This window comes from Pseudorasbora parva, chromosome 20 (assembly GCF_024679245.1).
Source record: "Pseudorasbora parva isolate DD20220531a chromosome 20, ASM2467924v1, whole genome shotgun sequence".
Taxonomy (NCBI): Eukaryota; Metazoa; Chordata; class Actinopteri; order Cypriniformes; family Gobionidae; genus Pseudorasbora; species Pseudorasbora parva.
The window spans coordinates 36982321-37002445 of NC_090191.1; the positions used below are offsets into that span (position 1 = coordinate 36982321).

Below are 20125 nucleotides of genomic sequence, written 5' to 3' on the forward strand. Positions count from 1 at the left end.
AAAATCTAAGACTGTCAAGGTTGTTATTTAACCAGGTGGTGGAATTTGGTACTAGTCAAAGCTTAAATAAACAGTTCTAAGCAACGGTTTTGCTTTTCTTTTATAGCTAAACCAACGGCAACATTTAATCGCAACATATAGTTCGTGTTGACAAAACAACCGTCGATTATAAACAACATTTAATCAGATTACTCGACCAAAACACACTCCTCAAACCCAGGCAGTTTTGTTCGTTAAACATAAGTGACAAACATCACATTGGCGTCGCGTTCACCTTCCGCTTAAAGCGAAAATGATCGTTGCAAGACGCAAAGCCACTCACCAGAGACGGTAAACGTTGTTTGGACGCGAGTCCCTGCCCTCGCCTGCTTCTCGGAGGCCGGATGCCGTCTTTCCACTCTCCGCCAACACACACGCCGCCTTTCCGACGAAAAACACAGCCTCACCCGAGCTATGTCGGTCAAACTTTAGCTGGTATCCTCAGTAGAACAGGTCGGAGGAGCTTCGCGTGCGGTTCACTATGGCGAACGTTTCCCTGGAGCGTACGGTGCTCGAGGCCGGGAGGGGTGCTGCTTCTACCCGTCTATTGACGCCTCCGCCTAGGGGTGACATCGGAGGAAGAGGAAAGCCTTCTTGCACAATTATTTGAACATTACACTGATATGTAACTTGACAAACAGCGCTACCTGGAGTCAAATGGGCGCTATGAAACATCTTATCTCGTGTTGTGGCGTCGTGGTTAACGGCAGATTTGATAACCAAAAGGTTATAGGTTGTTTGAAGAACATAAATTGGATAATTTTTTATTTTATTTAGTTAATTTTTAATCCTTCTGGGTCCCAGGAATAGACTTTTGTCCTCTGTAGCGGACATTATATTTTAGTGCATTTCTCTGCCATGCTTGTCACAGTTTTAAACCTGGATGTCCTGTAAAGAGCACATCCGGGGCTTTCCAGAGATACCAAAATGTTTGGAGGTTTCACCAGGACAACAACTTCTTTAAAAACTCTTATGAAAATATGATAATATTTTGTAATTATAATTTAAATCAGATTAATTTTCAAATTGTTTGTTATAAATCAACATTTCAGGAAAATGTTACGGGGTTTCTAATCAAAATATGATTTTCTGTTACAAAACGGCATTGATTTCATAAATGTCCACTGTAATGGACGCCAGGATAAGAAACATGTTTATCAGGCATTCTGTGAGACAAGTTAATAGGGAAATAAATAACATATCAATATATTCCTATTAAATATTAGATATTATTATGAAAATGTTACCAATTATCACACTTCTATTTCTACTTCTATAAGACATTACTATGCAAATTGGATGCAGTGTATATAGTTTAATGCATTGTATTAAATGGGAAAATACAAGTATGGCCATTTTACCCACATGCTGCATAAAGTAACATGGTATATCACGTTGAGATTTTCTTTCAAATGTAAAGTGCTTTATAAATCAAATGTATTATTATTATTATTATTATTATTATTATTATATCAATGTATTCCGTTATATCGTTCATAACATCTTTCAGAATCATCTTTGAAGTTTGTTTTTAAAAAATCCTGAAACCTAAAAATTAATTGGTGAATTTAAAATAAATCACCTTGTTTTACCTATGCAATTTCATGTCATTTTATTATGCTATATAGTCCTAATGTCAACTGCAAAGGACATATATGAATAAAATATACTTTTTCAAAATGTTTTGATTGTCATCATTTAAAATGCAGTAATGGTTAACATTTCTTTGTATGACTCTTACCCTATTCATATAAAAATTGCTTTTGTCTTTAGATTTTTTAAATTCTTGAGACAAACCTCAAAATTGTCCTGTACTGTGACTGTCTCAAGCATGGTTCAATAAATTACAACTTTTATAAATTAAAAAGAAAAGCATAAATGTAAATACATACACCAGGCATAATTTTAGTAGTCTATTTTAGTGAAATACAATAATTTTTTTATTCTAAATATTTCTAAAAGCGTGGGAACTTATATGTTCTCACTGAAAACCATGTCCTCTGACAAATTCTGATTTTAAATCGGGCAATTCCACTGACAAGTTTAATTAGTTGAAGGACCACATTCAAGACTTTGTCTCAGAATTGTTTAAATATTTAACTTTTTTTGAACCACTAACTGTTAATTTCTGTTGTCCTTTGGTGCGACATCCCTATATTCTTAATTCTTTCTGTCACACCATAGGACACATTTCAGTAAGAACACTCAAAAAAACTACAGTAAACACTTTTATGTTGTTATGATGTTACTATCTATAAAAAATCCCAATGAAGAAATACATTACTACAATTCCATTGTGGTACAGCGTTGTCAAATGGCAACACACCTATTTTTCCATAGTGGTACAGCGTTGCCATATGGAAGCACTTCAACAGCTGTCATCCATGTGAGGGTGACCGTAGGAAAGAGTGTTTTGGAGGGACATTTAAATTTGACTTAAAGGTGCAGTGTGTAATATTTATGAATATCTATTGACAGAAATGCACTATAATAGATACGTCAGAAGTGTATAAAGACCTTACATAATGAGCCATTATGTTTTTATTACCTTAGAATGAGCCATTATGTTTTTATTACCTTAGAATGATCCATTTCTATGTACATACACCCTCTTAGGCCTTGACCCAAATGGCACCCAAAACTCTTGCGGTCTTCCTATAAGTCCACACTTTCATGACGTAATGCTGCTTTGACTATCAGGAAGAAGTCCACATTGAGGGCGCATATCGACCGCAAAGGGGAACTCATGAGCACCCTTTTGAGACCTAAAATGACAAATGGGACACCCTACTGTCTCTAGGACTTAATGGACCAGCGCACGTGACAGCCATTGTAAGTCCACAAGACCAAAAGTTCATATGAAGTGTGTCATGTGGGACAGGGCCTGTAGTCACCATTTTGCACAGTTTCTACAGTAGCCCTAGATGGACAAACTTCTCTACAGAGCGCTAGCTACTCTCTTCTGTCTCAGACGACGACATCTTTGTCCTGTGTCAGCTACCGTAGCTTCTCCATGTGTTTTCGAAAGGGAGGGGTGAGTGGTATTTGGATGCAATTTGCAACCTTTCCGCTAAAATTTACACAGTGCACCTTTAAAAACAACACATCATTGGTTGTAAATCATTTTCTATAAATGAGTAGAAATATGATTGCCATATGGCAACCATAAAGAGGTAAATTTTTTAATGGTTTTTTTCTGAGTTCATGTTTTTACATCTCTGGTAATTGTTTCCATGTCCTGTCCGTTTGGGGTGAAACACTATCAATAATAGCTTTCAGTAAAAATAAAGAGTATTACTTTATAGAGGACAAGTCACCCCTTTTTACTTCAGTAAATATTTCTCAGGGTAGGTTTATATTTAAGGTTAATTTCTTTACGCCTTAAAGTATAAAAAATGCTTCTAAACATTTCCGTCCTTTGCACAATGTCACTCATACGGGGAAAGGAAAGGCCAATATATTGAAAGTTGGGGGAAAAAACTCTATGTCCAATTGTGTAACTCTGTGAGTTGCTAAGATAGCCCATGCATGTGGAAATGTCCTTTTGTGCCCTGTTTTTTTCTGAAATGCTCAACAGGTCATTTCATAATTCCTCCAATAGTTGAAAATAAAGTGTTAGAGGTTAAACTCATGGACTGGTGGCCAATCTCCACTGATTTTATACAATCAGCAAGAGTGTGAAGTTTGAATTAGCAGAGCAATAGCACAGCTGTACATAAAATATTGCAATCCGCACAACATAATGGGCAGTGGTGGACAAAGTACACAACTTCATTACTTGAGTAAAAATAAAAGTAAAAGTACTACTGGTAAAATATTACTCTGTTACAAGTGAAAGTTGTAAAAACAGGTTTTTACTGTAAAAAAAAAAAAATTGCTCCAATTGAAAATTTTCAAGTGACTGGTCACATCTAAATTTTTCAGTTAGCCAAATTGAATTCCTGTGATTTAAATTGCATCGATTCACAGAATTTCAATTTGGCCAACTGAAAAATGTATTAATTCACAGAATTTCAGTTCGGCCAAGTGAAAAATGTAGATGTGATCAGTCACTAGAAAATTTTCAATTGGAGCAATTTTTTTTTTTTTTACAGTAAAAACCTGTTTTTACAACTTTCACTTGTAACAGAGTAATATTTTACCAGTAGTACTTTTACTTTTATTTTTATATTGAAAGTAAAAGTGCAGTAAAGTTTTCAAAAGTACTTAAATATCTAAAGTACATTTCCTTTTTTATGTCAACACATTATTTTATTATTGTTGCATTGTCGTATAAATGCATACCATCATGATTTAAGCCAGTCAGTGATGCTCCATCCGACATACTAGTAGTTACTGTAATTTAATTAAAAGTAAAGGATTACTCTTTTTTTCCCTGTAATTTAATTAGTTACCTCTGATGTAATTTAACACATTTTAAAGTCTAACTTTAAAATGCTTGTTTTTGTATCCTTAAATTTGTAATACTTAGGTCAGTTAATAAGAATAATTTATGTTGTTTTATATTATTTATTTGAATGAATTGAGTCATATCATGTCTATCATTGAATAACTTAACTTAGTCGAGATTGATTTAGAAAATAATTATTAATAAGTGATTAAATACTTTTTGGAGAGAGTAATTTGTACAGTAATTTAATTACACTATTGAAGAGGCAATTCATAAATAATAATTAACTACATTTTAGAGTAACTTACCCAACACTGCATTCAAACAAACTTAAACTAATTTAAATACTTGAATAAGCTAGACTTAGAAAGCCCTTTTACAAAGCTGCTGTCACTTTAAGGCCGAATGCACAGATCCTATACACTGATACACATCCGATATCCTACAAACTGTTTACTTTCACTTAATCCTCAGCCAGTGGATTTTTGGGTTTTTAATTCAACAAAATCAAAAATGTTACTCAACAGATGTTTACTTCATTCCAATTACAAGCAATATAAATAGCATATATGGTTAATACTTTCTCTTTACCTTTGTTAGATCACATTTAAGAATTGCAACCTTGTGTGGGAACGGCAGGGGTAGAAACAAAACTCACTCTTGTAGCTACTCTCTCACACTTACAAACAATCTCTCTCACACGCACACACACACACACACACACACACACACACACACACACACACACACACACACACACACACACACACACACACACACACACACACACACACACACACACACACACACACACACACACACACACACACACACACACACACACACACACACAACACACAACACACACACACACACGCACTGTGTTTTCAGAAACCTATCAGAACTTATCAGAACCAGCATTAACTTCTTGAGCAATTAGAGCTAGAGCAGCTCGTCTGTTTGATCAGACCACATGTGCCAGCCTTCACTCCCCACGAGCATCAATGAGCCTTGGCCACCCATGACCCTGTCGCCAGTTCACCACTGTTCCTTACTTGGACCACTTTTGATAGATACTGACCACTGCAGACTGGGAAGAGTTAAGACTACACAGTTTTGGAGATGCACAATTGCAATCATGCAAATGAGTCACAGTGACAAACTTCAAGAACAGAAATTTCTTTCTTGCATTCAAATTCTTGGAATTGTGTGATTGTGTTGGTGACAAAGTTCATGTAATTTTGAAAATGTGTAATGCTTATTCCAGGAATGGCCCAAAAAGAAGAATAAAGACAGAACGAAAGTCATGTCTAACAAAAAAATTATTACCATTCATCACTGTGGCACTGATGGTGAGTATGAGGTAACTCACACTTTCAGTTTATATCAGAAGTCCACAAATCACTTTAAGACATAATAGAAGCTTTATGTGAGGAAAAATATGAAATATCACAGACAAAGTTTTTGTCCTTTTTTTTAAATTTATATATTAGTAAATATATAAACACACACACACACACACACACACACACACACACACACACACACACACACACACACACACACACACACACACACACACACACACACACACACACACACACACACACACACACACACACACACACACACACACACACACACACACAAAACATGAAATTGATACATGAAATGTTTCGAATTTCAAAGCTTTTTTGATTATTTTTCAAATAGGCATGACAAACTGAACCATTATTGCATAATACCACATAAACACTTAAGACGTATTAAAATATAATATATATTATTGTTTGTAAATTAAGATATGTTTTCAGGTAATTTATACATTAATTTATACATTTTTTAAAAATGTTTTTAGGTAAATTAAAAAGTTACTGCACAACATAAATTGTATTTAATTAGTATTTAAAATTGCACTGCTAAGCAACACAAAACATAGACAATCAGTCAAAAGGTTTGATAAGGAAGTTCTCAAGATTCGAAATGAACATTTTATTTAGGGAATTAATGTATACAGTCAGAATCAAAAAGGACGATGATGCAGCATCTACTGTCGCAATTCCGCATTAGCTAATAAACTGCCCCTATAAAAGATGTGGTTAACTGCAGAAATAACAGTACAGATCAGAGCTGAAGACAATAGCACTACAACATCCAAGAAAGATGAAGACCTCGACCCTTCTGTGTCTCTGTTTTTTAAGTTTTAGGTGAGCCCTAATCTACCATTTTCGTGATACCAAAAGTTTTGATAAGTGTTCAGTGATGACTTGTGCATATCTGACACATAGTTTGGTTTTAGTTGCAGTTTGGCAGACAGCTCTGTGGAGGATGTGTATGAATATCTATGGGAGGAGAATAAAAACATCGCCAATAAGACCCTCAAGACTGACTTCTTGGTGCAAATGCAGAACGGCAGCCTGCAGGCAGAGCGATACGTCAACTTCACCATACAGGACATCGGCTATCTACTGAAAGTGACCAGAATGTTGAAGAGGATGAGCTCAAAAGAAACTCAGCCCAATGAACTTAGGGACTTCATGAAAGGCAGATACTCAAGCTACAAAAGCTTTGCAGACCTAATGCTTAAGCAATATTTTTTCAAGGTAAGAACACAAAGACTAGACATTTTCAAGCTACTTTCAAGCCACTGAAAATACTTAAAATTCTAATTTCTACAGGGTGAGCCTGCCATCCAGCAGACTCCAGCTATGAGGAAATATCTGTCGTTCTACAGACACCTGCTGGAAAAAGAAGATCCGCTGTACTTTGCTGTGGGTCTCCTGCCCTGCTCTAGACTCTGGGTGTGGCTCAGCAATAATCTCAGCACACCTCCAACCAATGCCTACTACACTTGGAAGGTGGAGAATATGAGCGGCCATCCTGAGAAACACTATAGAGCTCTACTGAACAAGTATCTAAACACGCCTGAAAAAGTGGACAAGGCTAATACTATATTCCGTACACAGATGCAGAATGAGCATGATTTCTTCTTCTCATCTTGAGTGGTTGATGACTAGTTGTCAACATTTTCAAGCATGAAATGTTAGTAGTATGACTAACATTTCATGCTTGAAAATATTGTTTTTACACCTTTTAATATTATGTAGTAAACTTAATTTAATCATTTAAAAATTAAGTCTTATGTATTCACAGCCAATTTAAACAAAAATGTAAACTTGTCTATTGTGTCTGAAAATAAACTGTCACCCAATAACAATAAAACATTACATTTTCTAATATGTTTGATATGTCACATTACTTTTGACAATCTATCTTAAAATCTGATCATAGTGTTATATGGTTACTCAACTTTCATAGTGTTATATGGTTACTCTTTTGCAATGTGTTTTTTTTTTTAAAGAAAGAAAGAAAGAAAACGCAAAATCCTAATTTAATGCAATACACATTATTTTAACATTTATAAAAAATAAAAAAAATAAAAAAAACTTTAGATAAATTAAAAAAACATTAGGAGCCAAATGTACTAAACAGGGCAAATTAGTGTGAGAGCGCAATTCCAAGAGAGTGCCAATGGAAATGGAAAGTTCTGTGTGATCTACTTACGACACACAAATTAAAGAACACAGGATCTTTGGTCAGATCATTTCCATAATGACCAACGCAATCTAGTCAGCATCTGGTTTAAGACCAAGAAAAATAATGGGGCAAATACCAGTAAAATTGATAAGTGCAAAGCAAACCTAAATAAATCCCCTTGCATGATTCTCCTCCTACAAATTTGCATCCGAAAGGGAAACTACTAAAAATGTATACGTAATAAGGTCAGCCGCAAGAATAACTGTGTCCACGCCTTTCTAGCAATTCTTTTTCACTGCATGTCTTAGGTGAATTCTGACAGTATTTAAAAAAAATCAAAACAGGGTTTGCGCTGGCTTAAGCTGTCAGTAAATCTGGCCCCAAATATGAAGTGTCACGCAAATAGTTTGTCACTGTACATTATAAGATGACATTCTTTTTTACTTCTAAATAAAACTGTACCAGTATTTCAATCATGACAACCCTTTGTAATAATTTTAGTATGTTATTGAATATGTTAAAGTATTTGGTCTTGGTGGACTATAGATCTGCTGCTGTTACGGTAGAGACACCATTGGACTTGCTGTTCATAGTTACACAGACACGGGGAGGTGGAGCTGTGGTGAAGAGCGTTCGATGTGGAGCCAGGGTGCTGGAGGACTGAAGCGAAGCCGGTGGGGCTGAGGAGCAGGAGGGAAGGCAGAGCCCGACTGGTAGGGGTGAGTGTGGAAGGGTGTGATGTAGCTGGAGGCTTGTAAGGTCTTGGCTCAGACAGGGTGACGTCTGCCCAAGGCAGAGCCAGAAAGATGAGAGAACCTGGTGGAGCCATATGGATGATGAACCCAGGAGGATCCAAGACAAAGCCGACAGGCCGATGGGACGCGGTGGAGTACGGAATCGACAGCTGAAGGCAAAGCCAGGGGATCCTCTTGACTGAGCAGAGTTAGAGAACGGAAGACATGAGGGAAATCCACAAAATAGAGTGGTGTCAGAGGAGGAACCTGAAGGGAATCAGTCGAGGTTAAGCTGAAGAACTGGCTGAGCTTGAAAGAGGAGGCGGGAGAGGGAGGCTGAATGGGAACACTGGAGTCAGGAAACTTTGAGCTGGGAGGAACCAGCGGGGGCACAGGAAACTTTGAGTTGGGCAGAACCACTGGGGATTGGAGAATCAGAGAAAATATCCGCTTCTAAATCTTATCCATTTTTGCAGAGGCCAGCCAGCTCACTCACAGCTGTGGGAGTGTTTAATGGGCTTTCCTCCACGATCAATCCAACAGCGGCGCACAGTGTTGATGGCTCACGCAACTGGTCAGACTCTCTGTGGGGCTTGGGCTCTGGGGCAATGGTTGGCACAGTCCTTTTTATTGGCTTTGCATTGAGACATGTTCGGGTTCACTGTCTGTGGCTCTGGCGTTCGCTCCGTGCACTGCATGGTGGTGGCTGGCTGGGTTCTGAGTCTGGAGTGGGGTTGGTGATTTCCTTATCTGGGCAGATAGTGAACGCCAATCTGTCCTTCACCAGCAAACACTCCACTAATAACGCAGCAAACATTCTCTGTTGGATCATTCATTTGAAGGTGTGCCTTGGACCGCTTGCTGAGCCTGGTATGGTAAAAAAATAACTTAATCGATGGCAGGTAGGTGCATTTGTGAGCAGGGATCAAAAAAAATATCTTCTAGGTATGTGAACAGAACACTGTGAACACAAAACCTTCATCTTGAGTGGTCATTAGTAGAAAAATGCAAATGCTGTATGAGCAATTAAACTTTTCATGGAAAAGTATTTGCAATTATTTTCCAGATTGATGCATTCAATGACTTCTACCAAGATTATCCCTGTAATAATCTCAAAATAATATTCTACCAAGTTTAAATTTAAGATTTAAATCATTAAAAACTGTATGCAACCATTTTTTGGAGTTCACAAACAATAATATAAATAATACAATTTGTTTACATTTTGTCTGAATATTTAATGTCTATTATATTACCTAACAGTTGATTCACTTTTAATCATCATAAAGAGGTATTAAATTATCATCTATATGTCTGACAGCTCACATTACTTTTGTTAAATATATATTCTGAAAAAATATATTACACATTTTGTGGTTTTATAGAATATTATACAGTACAGGCCAAAAGTTTGGACACTACTATTTGTAATGTTTTTAAATGTTTTTTAAATGTGTTGAAATGGTTTTTTTAAATGGTTTTTATAAGCATATTTTGTATTTTATTGTAGATGTTGTAATCATATGGCATAGTTGTGTTTGGAGCCAATTGTTTTATTTGTGACATTTTGCTGACAGTTTTTGGCCAGGCATGTTTGAGAAATTATGAAGACAGTATGCAAAAACAAGAGAGAACCAATGAAATATTAATATCTGATTATGCTGTAGTCAATGAATGTTTTTTCCCCCCTGCTGCTCTAGTTAGCCTTTTTGACAAATAATGTAGTCAGATAAATGCCTTAACCAAGTTTAGCATGTTGTTCTTCCCTAATATTTAAAATAGGCTATATATATATATATTTTAAATAAACATATAAAATGCTTTCCTCATATTTTGATGGTTTAGTCGAACTTGTAGGGTTATAAAAACAAATATCCCTTATACAGATTACTTACTTTTGGCCACTGCTGTGTTTTTGTACAATTTTCTTTCAGTCTATGACAATAACATAGATTTCAGGTCTTATCTGAAATTCAAACCGGTACTTCTACAATGAACCACACTTGTTTTATCGTGCCATTTTATTATCTACTGCAGAATTGTGTCAGTTGATGCAGATCATATTAATCTCCATCAATTCCCCATTTTTTTACACATTTTTTTTTTTAAACTGCTAATTTGAATCCCGCAAGTTTATCATTCCAGTTGAAACTTCATAATCAAAAAATAAATAAATTATATATTTATTTATTTATTTATTTATTTATTTATTTACTTATTTATTTATTTATAGATTAATGAGTACTGCAAGTCAAATGTCCGATGCCGTATGCAGTCCAAGTGCACTTTACCCCAGTTAACAGTTATATAACTAAAACACATAACGTTACACAGAGTCAAACGCACTGCAGTTCAGTTCACCTCGTCTACTCTGCACTGGATTAAAGATGTCTCGGGCCGCAGACAGATTAAAAGTGGTTTTGAATCATCTGGATCGTTCCCATGGCGCTGTCGTATCCTTTTTAAAGCGTTTTCCTGGTGTAATATCGCGAACGAGCGGCAGGATGAATTACAACGCGCCCGTGATCAGGGGAGCTGAAGTCGCGCGCTTGCACTGCAGCATTCGGCCTCACACTGGCGACTGTTCCGGGATCTCACATACAATATACACCGAGGCATTACGAACAGGCCTTGCTTTTTGCTCACTACTTTTTATTGATGGAAATATGTATTTTAATAGTACTGGATCAAATTTTAATTTCAATTGCTTTATTGGTATGATAAATAAAATTATTTTTTGTTACATTTCGTTACATTTGTTTGGTCAAGGGATGTGTTGTTATGTATATTATGAACTTTAACCTGTATCATTCAGCGAGCATCCTTCACTTCTGCCCAAAACGTGTCCTATCAGCATCATCCTCAAACCCTTCAGTTAGTCCGCTGATCTTTCAATGGATTTTCCTGTGGTTATCAATGAACAATACATTTTAAATAATGTTTAGCCTTTAAATATTGCTGAAATTTCACTAAGCAGACTTTAATTCATTTGAATGAATAGAATAATGAAATCAGCAATGTCTTTATTGTTGGTTTTTAGTCTGGTTGTAAAGTATGTTCTGTCTGTTTTATTGTAGATACACTTTTGACACGGATGTCCTGACTCCAGAACAGCGAATCGCCTATGAAAAGGATGGTTTCATACTCATCCGAAACCTGGTATCAGACAAGGATATTGACAAATTCAGGCAAGATTGATCAGCACATTTTTTTTAAATGCATTGAACATGCAACTTTGTAACTATGGTATTTTAAACATAACTAAACAAATATGCACGGAAAGCTGGCTTCTTTCAATTAAAAGACTGAATTTGGAGACTGAATTTTAAGAATTCATACTGTTTGAACTGCCACTAAATCAACCATAGGCTGTTTGACTATGGACTTTCAGCCTGCGATAAACTTATCTAATGATATGAGAATAGTATCTTCTTTTTGGGAGCAAATATTGATAATTATTTATTCTGTAAAATGAATGCACTGTTCTATGTATCCACAAAAGGTATGTTTTAATCTAATTGTGGACCTAATCACAAGCAGAGCTTTACATTGCAATTATTCTAATATTTAATTAATTATTTAAAATATACAACACTTGAACTTTCAATCAATGAGAAAATCTGTTCAGTGAGAATAATTACATGTAAAGGCTACATGTAAAGAACAGAGTTATTATTTCAGAGTAGATCATTAACAGAAACTCTGCAGAGAAGTTTAAGAGATCAGTGCTGTGCTTTGCACAAGTCGGTACATAACGGAGCATGTGTTTGTGTGTGTGTGTGTGTGTGTGTGTGTGTGTGTGTGTGTGTGTGTGTGTGTGTTTTCACAGGAAAGAGTTTGAGCGCATCTGTAAGAGAGAAGTGAAGGTGCCTGGTTTAGTGGTAATGAAAGATGTATCCATAGCTAAATCAGAGTTTGTTGAAGGTGAGAAGGCTGTAACCAAACTTCAGGACTTCCAGGAAGATCCAGAACTTTTCCGCTACTGCACTTTGCCCCAGGTAGACACAAGAGGAGTAGTATGCAAAAAATACACTCTCTAAAGCAGGGGTTGGCAACTTTTTTGCCATGAAATGCCATTTTTAAGTTCCTGAGTTAATCACTGTCCCTTGAGCACCAATAACCAGTTGCATTTTGTCCAGTTTCATGCAATAAAAGGCCCTCTCTGTCCTTTCAATATTGGTCAGCTACCTAATCAGAGAACACACATGAAGTGAGCAAGTATGCGTGAGCACACTTATAGTTTATCAGAGCTGCGCGCTTTCATTGAGTTGCACAGTTTAATTCTAACTGTTTAATTGTATTTATAACCTGCTTTAACAAGCTGTGTTATTATAAGGAATGATTACCTCAAAATGTAGATCGGTATGCAGGTATGAGGCACTCTTATGTAAAGGAAATACACCTCTCTTCCTTTTGCTCACGCACCTGCAATTTCCTCTCTGTGTGCCAGTGTTGGCATTCTGTAATGCGTTGCCGACCCCTGCTTTAAAGCAACAACAGAATCTATTTTGAATATAATTTGAATGCTTGTTTCTCAGATCCTGAAGTATGTTAAGTGTTTCACCGGACCCAACATCATGGCCATGCACACCATGCTCATCAACAAACCACCTGACACAGGTATAGATACACTTAACATGACTTACCCAAGTTTGAAGTGTTCTTGAATCAACATCCTTGTTGGTGCACAGGTGTAAAATGGTATCCTGGTGATCGGATTAAGCTGAAAGTCTTAACATCTGTATTAAGGGTGTTTTCACACTTGAGTCCTCTTTAAAAGAACCAAACTCAGACACCTTTAAGTGGACCAAGAGGTTAACCAAGTAAAGAGAACCCAGTTCACACTGTCCCTGAAAGAGGACTCGGATCCCTTTTTTGTGCAATACAACATCCATTTTCTTGCACTATATCACACATCCACCTTTGTAAATTTCCTTGAAATGTGTTCACAATGGACTTTTCAGCAAACGGTACTGTTAGCTGAAGGCAAACCGTTCTGAGAACAGCTCTTGAGTCTCAGTTTGGTTTGTTTTTATGGTGTCAGGGGCCAAAAATCATGCGTACTGCGCTCTGTCCCCTGAAAGGGACTAAGTGTGTTTTCATGTCCATGTAGATTCATGACATCTAAAAAATCCAGGTAATAAATGTTCAAAAAAAGAAGACACATTCAAAGCATAAAATCTGTGATGCAGTGTTTTGCATCTTGTTTCATACTTCCTAGGTAAGAAGACCTCTCGCCATCCCATGCACCAGGATCTACACTACTTCCCCTTCCGACCTGCAGATCGCATTGTGTGTTCATGGACCGCTATGGAGAAAGTACACCGGCAAAACGGCTGCCTGGTCGTCCTGCCCGGCTCACACCATGGCACTCTGCAGGAACATGACTACCCAGAATGGGAGGTGAGAGAGACACAGGAAGTGAGTATGATTACGCAGTGTTCTACATCCGTCAGCCTCACTTTGCCTCTTTGTTTCCTTCCAGGGAGGAATAAATAAGATGTACCACGGGGTGCGTAACTACGACCCAGACCATCCCAGAGTGCATTTAGAGATGGAGAAAGGAGATACAGTGTTTTTTCATCCATTGCTGATTCACGGCTCAGGAATGAACCAAACTAAGGGATTTCGAAAAGTAGGTGGTACTTGCATACATAAAAATGGAGCTTTTACTCTAGTATTTAAAACATTTATCTCCCTGGTAGTTATATCTAGACCAAGTTGACAGAGATGTTTAAATGGGGACCAATGCCATTTTCTCATCTTTAAAACATTCAGAAGTAGTAAATGATGCATGTCACCATATTGTATTTGAAGTGTTAAAGTGTCTTTGTTTCTTCAGTAGAACACAAAAGAAGATTTTTAACTTCAACCGTTGCAGTCTGCCAGTCATAATCGATGTGAATGGGTAACAATTCTATGAAAGTAAAAAAAAACATGCTTAGACAACATGCACAAAAACCCTGCTGCTCGTGACGACACATTGAAGTCTTAAGACACAAACCGATCGGTTTCTGTGAGAAACTGAACAGTATTTGTTTTTTTTTACCTCATATCCAGACAAATCTCATCTAGTGTTCCCACCCGCTATTACTTCCGTCTAGTAAGGTCAAAACCGGCGCTATCATATATATATATATATATAGACTCTTCATTAGTGCCTGTGCTGATCGGTCAAATGAGGAATCTACATAATATATACATATATATCTATGATCACGCCGGTTTTTAAAAATCTTAATTTGTGTTTTACTGAAGAAACAAAGACACCTACATCTTGGATGCACTGGGGGTAAGCAGATAAACATCACATTTTAATTTTAGGGTGAACTATACCTTTAACACTAGCTTTGCTTCCATCCACCATTTTGAGATATTGCATTAAAAAAATGCTGGATGAAAACGTGCATTAATCTAAAAATGCGCTCAAGAAAATGTATGTGCGCAATTAAGGCCTGTTTTATCTAATAAGAAGATTAAATGCATATAAAATATGATGGAAACACATTTAGTTCCCAAACCAAAAAACTCAGATTGGATAACTGGACTAACCAGCTGACCAGTTTTATTTTACAGCATCTCAAATTTTGCTTTGATCATTCTAAAAAAGGCCAGAGCATCAAAACACTAGGTTTCCAAATGCAAGATAACACAATAATATGGTTAAATTTACAACTTTGAATGGAAACATACGGTAGCTACTATCACACATCTTATTGATGCAACATGTTATTTCAGTAGTTTTAATATAAAATCTGAATGACTTCAAAATAAAACCTGTCTAATCTGAAATTTGGAAAAGTGTTCAAATACATTCACAACAGCAACAATACCCTGAAAAAATAAGTTGGGCAATACTCTATAATTTAATTACAGTTACTTCTGATGGAATTACAGTCAATAAATCTAGTTTTGGCCTGACGCAATTTTCACGTCCAGCACCACGTTGTTTAAAATTGCAAATGCACTTGGGCCCATCTGTTCGCCCATGGGCATTCTGGTCTGAAAACCAGGTGTTTAGGCACATTGTTGGCCCGTGGCTATTTTGAGGCAACTGAAAATGACTGTGTCACACAGTATTTTTTGTTATTTAAAGGGTGCGTGATTAATATGCGCCTATTGGCTGTTGCACAACATGCATGCACTGCTTATTACACACACAGAGACGCACAGCAATACAAACAATTTTAAATATTACAAATAAAAGGAATCCTCAGAAGAAGCATCCAGTTTTTCTGATCGCAAATTCCACCATGTTAATAGCGAATCCGCCATGGTGCAAACACAACTGTCTTTTAAAGGGAATGGGAGATGACACTCTGGTTGGTTTATTGTAATTATTATTAGCTAATTACACAGTTAATAATTTGCTAGTAATTCCTTACTTTTCTAAGAGAAAAAAGTTTTAGTATGTGTGTAGACGATTAGATGTAAATTTGAATCTGTGTTCATTTATTTCAGGCCATCTCGTGTCACTATGCCAGCTCTGACTGCTATTACATTGATGTGAAAGGAACAACTCAGGAAAACATCAGCAATGAAGTGAAGGAACTCGCAGCCAAGAAGTATGGAGTTGATGATACGGTCTCCTTTCAGGTGTGTTTCCAGCTTCAACGTTTCTTCATGCACATGTGGCTCTTCTTTGCAGCTGGGTTCAACATGCATGCGTTTGCTCTATATGCAGGACACTTGGGCTGTGCGGGGACGTCTGGTCCAAGGAGACAGAACATCGTTGTGACTTGCCAGTGCTCATCTGTCTGTCTTCTAGAGAAGCGGCTTCACAACTGGATTAATTGAAAGCAAACAGCTGTCTGTTAATTTGACAGTTCCTATAAAACTACAAGTACAGCTTTCACCGTCAGGTGGCACTGTAGGAGTAAATCATGGATCACACACACTGAATTGCCATCTGTGCCTGGGACGATCAGTCCCGATACGATCTAATAATAATGAAAGCCAGACATTGTAATATTAGCCTCAACGGATCTTGGTATGGCTTTTTCTTTAAGCCATGTAAGAACATTGGGAATTCATTGTCTTGGATTAATACCGCAGGTGTTTGTGAGAGTGTTTCCTGCAAGTAATTATTAGTGAGGTTGTTGCTTATTAGTAGCACTTTGATCAGATATCGAGTTCACAACAGGTATACTTGGGAAGGAATAATTTCACGAGTTCATCGAGTTTAATCTCCCTTCACTTGAGATCCAGCTTTTTGGAAAATTATGGTTTTGAAAGGATCAGAGGCTAAGCAAATATTTGTACTATTAATTCTGAAATATTCAAGAGATTAATATGTTTGATTAAAATAAGATCAGGTCTAAACATACCTATTCAACTTTGGCTCTACAATAATAGAAATTTCCTTGATAATAACAGCTTTTAGACAGGGAAAATAAAAGTTTCTACTATAATTTTGCTTATAACTAAATGTTTATTTTTGAATGCCAATGTTTTACTACAATAAATAAGCCTTTAATAAGCTACTGAACTTTATTGTGTATGAATTATTTTACTGTGCTAAAAGTGACATTTGCACAAAAAACACCATTAAGACTTTAGCCTATGCAAGAGATTATTTTAAAGAAGCAAAAATTGCAAGCAGAGGGGAAAATAGCCTATAGATAAACGGTAATGTGGAGCAGATGAATGTTTTCAATTGAAATTTTTTTTTCATGCGGAAGTGTTTTGTGTGCACTGCACACAGAGCAATAGCAACCACCTTTGACTTGATATCAGTGGTTTTCCGACCTCGATTTAGCGGATGTGAGCAAAATACACAATCTATTTATATATTTACCAGCTAACAGCAATCCAAATCTTTGATCAGGCTGATTAAAAGCAGAATAAGTGGGCATTTTAAAAGCAGCCATGAATGCTTGTTTGTTTCTCTCTGCATACACACACATAAAATAAATACCAGACGTGCGCAGACTGCTCTCTCCATTGAAATTAAATTGCTTTTAGGTAAGTGCACTCAATGCAAGTGGCTATTTAAAGAGGTCCATGGTACAAACTTCTCCAGACCAATTCAAACCACACCCTATCAACAACTTTCCATAGAAACCAACAGTAAGGATGGAGCAGTTGGTGCCAATGGTTCTATGATCTACTTAGGCGTACGATGCTTAGCCCTGGATGAGTTACTAGATTGAGATTAAAGGGATAGTCATGGACAGAAAATGCTGTCATTGTTTATTCACCCTCATCTCATTCCAAACTTGTATAAAGACATTTAGCAGAATCTTCATGCTGCTGTTTATTAAATTTAAAATAAATGGTTTTCAGGCTCCAAAAAAGCATGACTGAAGTGCTCAATAATATGATAGATAGCAAGTGGCACATTTGAACATTCAAAAGTATAAATGAGATTTGAGTGTTACTATTAATCCATTCTTCTTTCGTGCTCCACAGAAGACAGTATGGATTTGGAACGACATGAGGGTTAGTAAATATTTGGGTGAGCAATTCCTTTGAGAGGAGAAAACACTTATATACTCAGTGGGTGTCTTCTTATGGGAAAAAGTAATTCTCCAGAGCAGAGGCTGTTTTTAATGGAGGAACCTTTGTTTAAAAAAAACTCATGCCTGGAATAGTATTTCACATGCTGTCTATGTCTGTGTGCATTATGGGGAATGGCTGGGGTCGCTACTTTCCTGGGGTTTCTGTCTTGTGGAGACTTGGAACTTGAGAAAATACCTGGATGGTATCCAGACATCCAGGAATCCATTTACACAGCATGGAAAATGCCTCATAAATGCACATGCACACCCTATAGCCAAACCAACCCAGAAAGAACAAATCATTGACACGATAGGCAGGTTTTCCTTATAGACACTGACATTTTTTAATAAGCGTTGAGAGACGGAACAATGTATAGCATCACTCTAATCTCTTCCTTTAAACATTCAGCATGTCTGTTTCCCATTTCCTGGCATTTTCTGTCTGCTAGTTGTTACTCTAATTCTCTCTGTCTGTTGGTTTCATTTTTAGATACAGGCTAGATGGAGACTTACTGATTTTTGTGTATAATAATATCAAGATCTAGCCCGGCTCCAGCTATAAGACGAGAAGTGTGAAGGAGGGGCTCTCAATAGATGTTCAAGTACGTTCTTTATGCAGATATATAGTATAAATATTACATCAGCCATATGACATTCGGTGAAATGTTTCTATTAAGTAATGAAGAATACATATTTTATGACACAATTTGTATGACTTTAAAATAAATACTGTCTCTCACACAAAACTCCCACTGGCTTTGGAATAAAGTAATTTCTGACACATGGTAAAGAAGGCCATGTGTGGCACACAGTCGCATATATATCAATGACCTGGTTATTATTACATCTACTGTGCAAGTGTTCTACTCTGGAAAGTTTTGGAACATTTTTAGATAGATAGATACACACACTATATTGTCAAAAGTATTGGGACAGCCCTCCAAATCATTTAATTCAGGTGTTCCTATCACTTCCATGGCCACATGTGTATAAAACCAAGCACCTAGGCATGGAGACGCTTCTACAAACATTTATGAAAGAATAGTTCGCTCTAAGCAGCTCAGTGAATTAAAGCGTGCTATCGTGATAGGTTGCCATCTGTGCAATTAGTCCATTCGTGAAATTTCCCCACTACTAAATATTCCAGTCAACTGTTAGTGGTATTATAAAAAGTGGAAGCAATTGGGAACAACAGCAATTCAGACATGAAGCAGTAGGTGCACATAAAATCACAGAGCGGGGTCAGTGCATGCTGAGGTGCACAGACGTCACCAACTTTCTGCAGAATCAATAGCTACAGACCTCCAAACGTCGTGTGGCCTTCAGATTAGCTCAAGAACAGTGTGTAGAGAGCATCATGGAATGGGTTTCCATTGCCGGGCAGCCGCATCTAAGCCTCACATCACCAAGTGCAATGCAAAGCGTCAGATGCACTGGTGTAAAGCACACCATGGACACTAGAGCAGTGTAGACTTGTTCTCTGGATGGTGAATCATGCTTCTCTGTGTGGCAATCTGATGGATGAATTAGAGTGGAGACAGCAAGCCGGGCCTTATCGCCAGTGCCCTAATATTAGTGCCTGACCTCACAAATCTGCTTCTAGAAGAATGGTCAAAAATTCCCATAAACACACTCCAAAACCTTGTGGAAAGCCTTTTAAAAAGAGTTGAAGCTGTTAAAGCAGCAAAGGGTGGGCCAATTCTATATTAAACCTTATATATTAAGAATGGGATGTCTTTAAAGTTCATGTGCATGTAAAGGCAGACACCCCAAAACTTTTGGCATTATAGTGTAGATTAGACAGACGGACGGGCGAACGGAAAGAATGAAAGATAGAATAAATGATAGATGGAACTAATGAACGAACAAAGATAGTTAACTAGACGAATAAATGATTGGAAAGAACAATCAAATGATAGATAGAA

The 20125-nt window shown here is 37.0% G+C and overlaps 3 protein-coding genes across 3 annotated transcripts in view; 2 read left to right on the forward strand and 1 right to left on the reverse strand.

The window, feature by feature from the left end:
• The window catches only part of cdk17 (cyclin dependent kinase 17), a 53179-nt gene extending 52554 nt beyond the window's left edge, over nucleotides 1-625 (reverse strand). Inside the window, exon 1 of the mRNA XM_067428235.1 lies at nucleotides 323-625. The gene's annotated coding sequence lies outside the window, so the exon portion shown is untranslated. The remainder of the gene's footprint in view (nucleotides 1-322) is intronic.
• A 5764-nt stretch (nucleotides 626-6389) lies between these two features.
• Nucleotides 6390-7434, forward strand: teni.1 (thiaminase I, tandem duplicate 1). Its single transcript, XM_067428476.1, has 3 exons — nucleotides 6390-6636; nucleotides 6729-7032; nucleotides 7108-7434. Exons 1-3 carry the CDS (start codon nucleotides 6593-6595, stop codon nucleotides 7429-7431), a joined length of 672 nt encoding a protein of 223 aa, XP_067284577.1. The 5' UTR covers nucleotides 6390-6592; the 3' UTR covers nucleotides 7432-7434.
• A 3594-nt stretch (nucleotides 7435-11028) lies between these two features.
• phyh (phytanoyl-CoA 2-hydroxylase) lies at nucleotides 11029-17188 on the forward strand. The gene is made up of 9 exons (XM_067428020.1): nucleotides 11029-11153; nucleotides 11516-11574; nucleotides 11778-11888; nucleotides 12530-12698; nucleotides 13239-13320; nucleotides 13922-14103; nucleotides 14186-14335; nucleotides 16162-16296; nucleotides 16385-17188. Exons 1-9 carry the CDS (start codon nucleotides 11088-11090, stop codon nucleotides 16436-16438), a joined length of 1008 nt encoding a protein of 335 aa, XP_067284121.1. The 5' UTR covers nucleotides 11029-11087; the 3' UTR covers nucleotides 16439-17188.
• Nucleotides 17189-20125: the final 2937 nt, after the last annotated feature.